The sequence below is a fragment of the Neolamprologus brichardi genome, chromosome 2 (genome assembly GCF_056152115.1).
Source record: "Neolamprologus brichardi isolate AB-2024 chromosome 2, ASM5615211v1, whole genome shotgun sequence".
Classification (NCBI taxonomy): Eukaryota; Metazoa; Chordata; class Actinopteri; order Cichliformes; family Cichlidae; genus Neolamprologus; species Neolamprologus brichardi.
In genome coordinates this window covers 16,847,320-16,855,527 of record NC_142105.1, presented here as the reverse complement: position 1 = coordinate 16,855,527, position 8,208 = coordinate 16,847,320, and the positions used below count along the sequence as shown (strand labels likewise).

The following is an 8,208-nucleotide window of genomic DNA, read 5'->3' as shown; positions in this document are numbered from 1 at the left end:
TAATCAGTCGCATTTGTTTTTGTATTGACATCAGTCACTGATTTGTGTTCGAAGAAAGTTCTTTATGGTCTTTTTCGCATTCCGTAGAAATAAGGAAAGTTCAAATCCGCTGTGGGGTTGGCTTTTTTATTTTCACTGTAAACATTCTTTCGAATATAGCGAATTTAAAGCAACTTAAGGCAAAGTTAAAGTTGAGTCTCGAATGCAGTTATTTTATCTATATAACCCCCACTTGTACATTTTTATTGTATTATTTTCCACCCTGTGTGACTGGAATGGTACAGTCCGGAACTTGAACTATTTTGCGGGAGCAGCAGCGGGAAGCTGTTTGAGTTCCTCCGACGAACAGCTTATATAACGTACTAAACCTACAGTTGTTCGTAATGAGGTGAGAACTTTCCGTTTTGACTTCTAACATTTCAACACTTTAAGAAATATTTCTTTATACATACCGGAACACCTTGTTTGCTAAAAGAAACTTTTCGTTGACCTGCTGCTGTTAGCATGATGTCAGTGAGGGAAGTTATACTGTCGATATAAATAACGAAAAGAGAAACACGCTTGTGTTATAGAGTGTGACAACTAGTGGTATGTATCTGTTCCGTGATGGCGGTCATCGCTTCAAAAGTGTTTCGTTTGGAGCCATTCACAGAGCCAGAGCCTGTCTCATGTGTACAGCCAGTTCTCATGTATGGCCGCCCTCTTCTTTCTGATGTTGATTACCATCTCTCTGGGCTTGCCCACATCCAATAAAAAAAAGAAACATTAAATGTAGCAGATAAGCTCTTATTTTTTTAATCTACATTCGGCACAAGAGCCGGCCTCTTAATAAGAAGCACATTTCGGCACTGGCACAATGTTTTCATTTCACATGTGGGTGTAACGTAGCCCGTGGAAGGTTTAAAATATATCAGCTGACTGTGGCATGAAATAGGAAACCCTGATGAGCATTTACACGATGTGAGCCACTTGTCGAGTGATGGTTTGTCTTGAATGGTTGGGTGGTGTGTCACTGTAAAGTGTGGGACAGCCTATCTGCTCTTGTAACATAAGTGACAGTGCTCTGCTAAAGGAGGTAATCATGGAAGCACTTTCCTTTTAGTATTTTGAGAATATAACCGGCTCTCGTTATCGATATAGCCTCACCTGGGTCTATCCAGGTACTTGGATAGAAAATAAGAATTCCACCACAGCCTTGCGTTCTTTAACCAGGCTGGTAGGAGCATGGGGAACAAGCCCAGCATCCAGAGCCAGTTAATAACATATGGCCTTTTGTTTATGCAGTGCCAAAAAGCGACGGGGAACCAGAGTGCCGGCAGCGCCTCCAGTGGAGAGCGAAGTAAGTTCATCCATGACTGGTTCAGTGTGATCAGATCGATTGGTCCTTCTTTTGTTTGCTGCATTGATTTTGTTGAGGAAAAACACGTAAAGATAGTTGTTGTGGGGCAACTTTTAAAGCACCTAATTATACTTTTATTCCACTTTGTTTTGCTCAAATTTAGAAAACGTCAGCTTTTGATCAAATGGATTCCACCAACCTGTCCTCTATAGACAAAGCTAGCTTCCTGGCAGGGTTGCAGCCAAATTATGGTAAGACTATTGAATCTGAGTACCTTTGTCATGTGTTGTTATACATTTTCTGCTCCTAAGGAACTTTGGCTGACCACATAATGCTTGTGTTGCCCAGGAAACCCTCTGCACAGTACCGCCATGGAAGAAGATTTAAATGTGCCTGAAGAAGAACAGAACAGACCAGAAAACCCAGGAAAGGCCAACGGCGGACAGCGTGGAGCTGCTGTAAAGAGGAAGGTGACAGAGGAAGGTCGAGAGAATAGGAAGGAAGAAAAGAAGGTAGAGAGGGGCAGGAGAAGTGCTGGTGAGAAGGGCCAAACCAGGTAAGGTATAGTTAATGTGCACTTACTAGTTTATTGTGACGTGAGTGCTGACTTTTTTTTTTTTTTAAACCTCCTGTATGCACCGGTTAGCCCTGAGAAGGAAGCCACTGCAGATGAACATGCAAAGCCACATGTGGAGGTACATAAATCTGTCCCAGAGAAGGACAGTCAGCCTGCTCCTAAAGCCATACAGAAGCGTTTAATTGGGAAGAAGCCTGCCAAGAGGAGAAGTGCAAGGTGAGGCCATGTACAAAGAGTGTGATGACACACAAACCCCTCAAAGCTCTAGAAGCTCCTTTCTACTTACCCAAATATTTATGACTGTGAGTACAGAAGCTGCCCCCCTCCCCCTCTGGAAGAACTTAAACAAACAACTTGAACTTGACTGTCTGAGTAATGATGCTGAAGTGACTGACTTTTATGTTATATCCCTATTGGTTTATTTATCTGTGCGTGTGCCTGTCCGTGTCCCACTAGGCCTGTGAATAATCAGCAAAGGACGGAGGACAAGAAGAGAAAAAGTGAGTCTGCTAGTGGAAGATCCAGTGACAGTCAGTCACAGGTGAGGAGCTCTTGTGTGGTCATAAAGCCTTTCAAATAAAAAATAATTGAGTTGAGATGTCAGATGTGCTGAAAATAATGATTTGTTCCAGAGCTCTGGCCCCGCCCCACAGAAGAGCAGGCGAGTGCTTTCATCTGATGAGGAGGATGTGGATGAAGACTCCAGCTGGGTATGGACTAGCATTAGCACAGAGCTTTGAGCAGCAGTGGCAAATATGGGCTATATTCTAACTTTGCATCTTTTTCTTCATGTCATTTCCTCAGAATCCAAGTCCAAAGAAGGCCGTGAGGGGAAGCTTGGGAAGAATGAAAAAGTCTTTGTACGAGAAATCCAAAGCTAGGAAGTCTTCATCAGGTAAGAGCAAAAAGAACTAGTTACTGTCTGTTATCACTTTTACAATGCATAACGTCTGATGAGACTTCATTTCTGCTGCTACGTTTGGATGTAAGAGTCAGAATTTGGTACACACAGCATGAAAGCATGACCTGCCTGGTATTGATGGTTCAGGCTGCTGGTGCCGGTGTAATGGTGTGGATATTTTCTTGGCTCACCTTGGGTTTTTGTATTATCAACTTTATTTAAAAGCAAATACATACCTGAGTATTGGTGCTGACTACGTGAATCCATTTATGACCACAGTCATTCTGATAGCTGCCTCCAGCAGGATAACACGTCATGTCATAAAGCTCAAATCGCGACAAACTGGTTTCTTGAACATGTTGTCATATCACTGTGGAGCAAATCTCTGTGGAATGTTTCCATCACCTTCCTGATTGTAGAAATTGCAGCATTTAAGAAAACAACAGAGGGTCCAACCCAACACTATACAGGTGTACCTAATGTAATGTCCAATGAGTGTATTTGTAATCAGTATCTGTGGCAGTGTTTCACAAAACATGCAGTTGGCATGAAGGTGGGAGGCTGTTGTAGTCAACACTGTCGCCTTACTGCAAAGGTTCTGATCACATGTTGTTGTGGGGGGTTCTGTTGTTGTCTTTTTTGTAACTAACACAACAAACATTTCTTTCTAAAATGTATCAACTGTTGGTGTGATGGACCAAGCAGCCAATTACACAATTTTACCCCCCAAAAAGTTCAAAAAGACAAATTTAAAAATAAAATTAGTGAATTCATAAAGGAGCTCAACTAAGCATAACTACTCAAAAAGTGACTTCCAGAAACTTAAATGAGTAAACTTAACTCACAAACTGAGCACAAAGACACAGGATGGTAACCTTTACAGTGGTTTGGCCAAACCATTTACTCACAGAGGGAAACAAACACAAAATAACATAACTGCACCTGGCCACACCTTTTGCCCAGACAGGAAGCAGCCAGTATAAGCACACAATGCTACTATGTGCGCACTTCATAATATCATTGTTAGGTTAAAGTAGAGACATTAATGAAGTATATTGCTAAAATAACTGGAATCCAAACTAAGGAGGTGAATGTATGGCTTGATTTTGCCCATGTGTGGCTGATGCAGTCACAGTTGGTCTTCATCAGAAAGAACCAAAACAGACTCTAACCACATCACTGGGAAAAGTATCTCAGTGAGCCTGGCCCTGTGCTTTATTTAATATTACTGTAATTTAATTGTAATCGACATTTTTCCTTAAAAAATTATTGCTCAGAGTGATTAAATAATGGAGATGATTCCCCTCGAAGGCAGTGGATCTGGAGAACCAGAACAGGCCAGCACAGGCGAGCAGAGGAGGAAGAAACGAGGCCAACACAGAGGGACAGAGTTGGAGGTGCTGCTGGATTCCTTCCTTGACTTCTGTGAGCAGTACAGGTAAATTTCCAAAAGTCAACACTCATTCACCATGACCCTCTCTGTAGCCTGTAATCTAGGCTTTAAGTACACATTACAGTCATTTTTATTAACGCCTTTGCATTGACAGCAGCTGTGTTTCACACATATCTATCATAGATAAATATTGAAGCAATGATGTTTACTTTAGAAAAGCTCAAAGGCTGAGTCAGGATGCAAGAAAACTGCAAGCTTGCTGGTAGAGGTAATCATTCAGGTTGCCAGTAGCATTACTTTGTTCTGCTTGCTTTCAGGGGGTCTGTGGGGTCTAAAGCTGTCAGACACACCATTGATTGTTTCTCCAGCAATGTCAAAGACCAGCTCACAGAAAAGGTCAGACTTTCCTGATTCTGGTCATGATGTCAAACAGAGGTTGTCAAGGACAACACAGCTTTACTCTGTGTTGTTTTGAAGGATGCTACAAGCTGGATTAAACCAACCAGTAACTCATATATTTTGTAGCCATATTAGAGTGTAAAGCACTATAGAAGGGCAGGATTACAGTGACAACTGTAATACTAAGTATTTTGTTGGTTACTGACATTAAACATCATAAAATGCAGGGAGGTCCCTGCAAGGCCTTTTTCATCTAACAACATAATAAGTAGTTGATCCTACTTCAAACTGTAGATGTCACAAATGGACTTATTATGATATAACTTGGGTTTGTTTTCTCCATGAATTGAGTCTAATAGACTAAAGATGGACCGATCTGATATTACGTATCGGTATCGGTCCGATACTGACCCAAATTACTGGATCGGATATCAGCGAGAAATAAAAAATGTAATCCGATCCATTAAATATCAAAAAAGCACCTCACAAAACTTGCTACACGGTGTAACTCGGCTCATAACCGTAGCAGTATGCATCACGTGATAGAGCGGCTGTGTGTATTTGTAGCCTCGCTACCAAACCAGCATTTCATCTCCGAGGAAGTTTTCCCAGAGAGAAGTAAAGCAAGTGTGTAAGTTCATCTCTGAATGTCTGTAAAGCATTCCCACGTTAAGCTTAACAGTTATATGGAGCGACTTGCCTCTCTCTCCCTCTCTCCTGCTGCTACTTCAATTGTGAAACTGCTTAATGATCAGCTGATCGGCTTTTCTGTCTTGAGTCCGTCTCTCTTCTTAGTTTTTGGCCCACTTCTCACCAGAAAGAGGAAACCAGCGGCTGAACAACAGCAGCACTATTAAGCTTGATAAGCTGTTGTTAGAATTTATTTAATATTACTTTCTACACCAGGATCCTTTTCTACGTAGCTGACGGCTGGTAACTGTGCAGGGGCGGATCTAGCAAAGTTTAGCCAGGGGGGCCGATAGGGCATGAACAGGGAAAAGGGGGCACAAAGACATACTTTTCTTTCTTATTCTCATTTAAAATGTCTAGCTTTTAATGAATAATTATCTGACTCTTACACCCAAAGTTTTAATCTGATGTAAAATATATAAAAGTCTATTACTGTATATAGTAACTGTTAAATCTAATATACCCTAGTAAGCTATACTACTTTTTCCTTTGGGAAGATACCATCTGTGCAGTCTGCAATTCTGTTGAAGAAAGTAGTTGAATCTATTTAATTATTCTTGAAAAATAATTTATTTCTGTGCATTTTCCCCCCTGCATCAAATTAAATTTGATTACATCAATTAAGCATCATGAGGTGGAGGGTGGTTCCCTGTTGTTTTTTTTTTGCTGGGAGTTTGCAACCCTATTAGTTAGGTTGCTTAATATTTCTGCTAAGTACTCTTTAAAATACCAGAATAGGGAGGATGGAGTAGGTTTAAGTTTATTAGATTGATCAGTGTTGCTGAACTATGAAATATTTTGGGCGCAGTGTATTTTTTACATACAGGTATAACAGAATAGCTTTAGTGTTGTTATTTATTTAAACTTGAGTATAAACTTATACAAAATGCACCAATATATTAAAAAAACGTTTTATTGATTAAAAAACACACTATATCGGATTCATATCGGTATCGGCAGATATCCAAATTTATGATATTGGTATCGGTATCGGACATAAAAAAGTGGTATCGTGCCATCTCTATAATAGACAGCAGCATTTTGTTGATCAGCCATCATTAAATCAAACACTGTATGTGTCTCTTTCAGATCACTTCACTTAAAGAGCTCAAAGTTTTAAAAAGACAAAACAACAAGGTAATTATGACGCCTTACTAATGTAAGCATGGTAAAATACTAAATTGTGACCCTAGTAGCATGTTAGTACGCCACCTCTGATCAAGGATCCCAAACACGCATCGGGACTGGTTGGAATGGATCGATCAGGCTACCAAACACACTCAGTCAAGCTGCAGTTTGTTAATGGACATTGAATTAAATATTATTGTGTGTGTATATATTTGTGTTCTTTTGACCCTGTGTGGATTGGAGGAAATCCTAAATGGATTCAAACAAAGTCTTGTTCTTTGATTTGTTTGGTTTTTAAGTCATTAAAGATTTGTGCTGCACAATCATTGCACTGGAAAAAGTTCAAAGAACTCATTAAAGTCCTAAACTTCCCATCACGATGAATTTACATAAGCATCTAACCACACCACCTCCCTGCTAGTTAATGATTCTCAACTTTGACTCATTCAAAACGGTCAAAATCGGATCAACAGGCTCATTTTGACGTTTCTGTGTGTCCTTGAACTTCTAGTCTGCACGACAATAATCCACTTTATACTCTTGGAAGATAAGACGAGAACTTTAGTCATTTAATCATTCCATATCGCCTCCTTACCTTCTGTATGAGCTGGCAGAATGTGTTAGACATGAACATACTGTTACTGTGATTTTATGTTAGAGTACTGATGCCCATGTTTAGCTCAAAGTCAGCGTCCATACTTTGCACTGAAGGGTAACAGAGCAGCTTGTATTTCTGTAGGCTGGGTAAAGTGCTTGTTTCCATTGTTCTGTGTTAGGTGGGCTCTTTGATCCGTAAAAACACGCAGAGACTGTTTGATGCCAAGCATGAGATGATGAGGTGAGCAGCAGCTCAGACACATGATTTACAAACAGCCTGTTATAACTTTTAAGTCTTTATAGAGTCATTTATGTGAAAGAACTAGGTCTTGGAGAATGTAAAAGTTTACATTCTTTTCCTTTCACTGACTGCTGACCTCGTGTGATTGTTCTAACAGAGCAGAGAGGCAGGCATGGTTGCTGGAGAAGGAGAAAGCTGAACTTCAGCAGCGGTTAGCCGACCTGAGACGAAGCCAGGCCTTCCTCCATGACATCAGAGAGCTCAACCGGCAGTACCTGGACTACAGACAAAAACACCCCAAGGAGAAAGAGACGGTAGAGATGCACAACAACATTAAATACCCAAATACTGTATTGTGTATTTCAATGATGAGCTGAATTATGGTTCCTTTTTCCAGTATGGGGCCTCCAGCTTACCAGCTCTGCTCTTGGAGACGAAGCACATTAAAACAGCAGAGAGAAAAGAGACTTAAAATGAGTCTGGGAAATGACACAAATGCAGAACGTTTAAAGCTCCCAGAGACTACACAATATGAGATGAGAGGCTGGAAGCAGCTTGACGGTTTGGATTGTAATGTATGGTGTAGATAAGGCTTTGTATATAACACTGTCCTGTTCATTTAGATCATAAATGTAAACTGTGGATGATTACTAGATGATTGTGACATGTTTTATAGATTAATAATATGAATACATTCATATTGTATTTAATAAATTCAAATAATGGAACCAGAGTTTGTGTGCATGTGTAGTTCTGTTACTTTCTTTATTTAACAAAAGGAAAGAAATTCCTGAAGCAGTCTGAACTGCTACGGGGATTTCCGCGGAGCTTCTGATAATTATTTGTCACAGCATTTCACCTGCATGTGGAGAAAAGAGAAGGGATTGTTGGTAACTAAACAATAATTGTCTAAACCAATCAGCGTTTGTCTTTTAGTAGCGTC

General features: G+C 40.3%; 1 protein-coding gene across 2 annotated transcripts; it reads left to right on the top strand.

Annotated features, from left to right (window-relative positions):
• The first annotated feature begins 103 nt into the window (after positions 1–103).
• Positions 104–8,017, top strand: cenpu (centromere protein U). 2 transcript variants are annotated; one of them, XM_087847513.1, is made up of 14 exons: positions 104–388; positions 1,285–1,339; positions 1,503–1,590; positions 1,688–1,895; positions 1,986–2,132; positions 2,373–2,457; positions 2,549–2,626; positions 2,721–2,811; positions 4,129–4,255; positions 4,528–4,606; positions 6,389–6,436; positions 7,204–7,265; positions 7,423–7,579; positions 7,663–8,017. In XM_087847513.1, exons 1-14 carry the CDS (start codon positions 384–386, stop codon positions 7,735–7,737), a joined length of 1,305 nt encoding a protein of 434 aa, XP_087703639.1. In that variant the 5' UTR covers positions 104–383; the 3' UTR covers positions 7,738–8,017. The 2 variants fall into 2 exon arrangements, with proteins under 2 accessions (XP_087703639.1, XP_087703630.1); XM_087847504.1 differs by lacking the exon at positions 104–388 and having other exon boundaries at positions 1,265–1,339.
• The last annotated feature ends 191 nt before the right edge of the window (positions 8,018–8,208 follow it).

Bases quoted from the DNA above. Each gene is read 5' to 3' on its own strand.
- cenpu (XM_087847504.1), top strand. From the start codon at position 1,265: ATGGCCTTTTGTTTATGCAGTGCCAAAAAGCGACGGGGAACCAGAGTG. The intron at 1,896-1,985 runs GTAAGGTATAGT...TGCACCGGTTAG, and splicing joins GGTGAGAAGGGCCAAACCAG to CCCTGAGAAGGAAGCCACTG. The intron at 4,256-4,527 runs GTAAATTTCCAA...GCTTGCTTTCAG, and splicing joins GACTTCTGTGAGCAGTACAG to GGGGTCTGTGGGGTCTAAAG.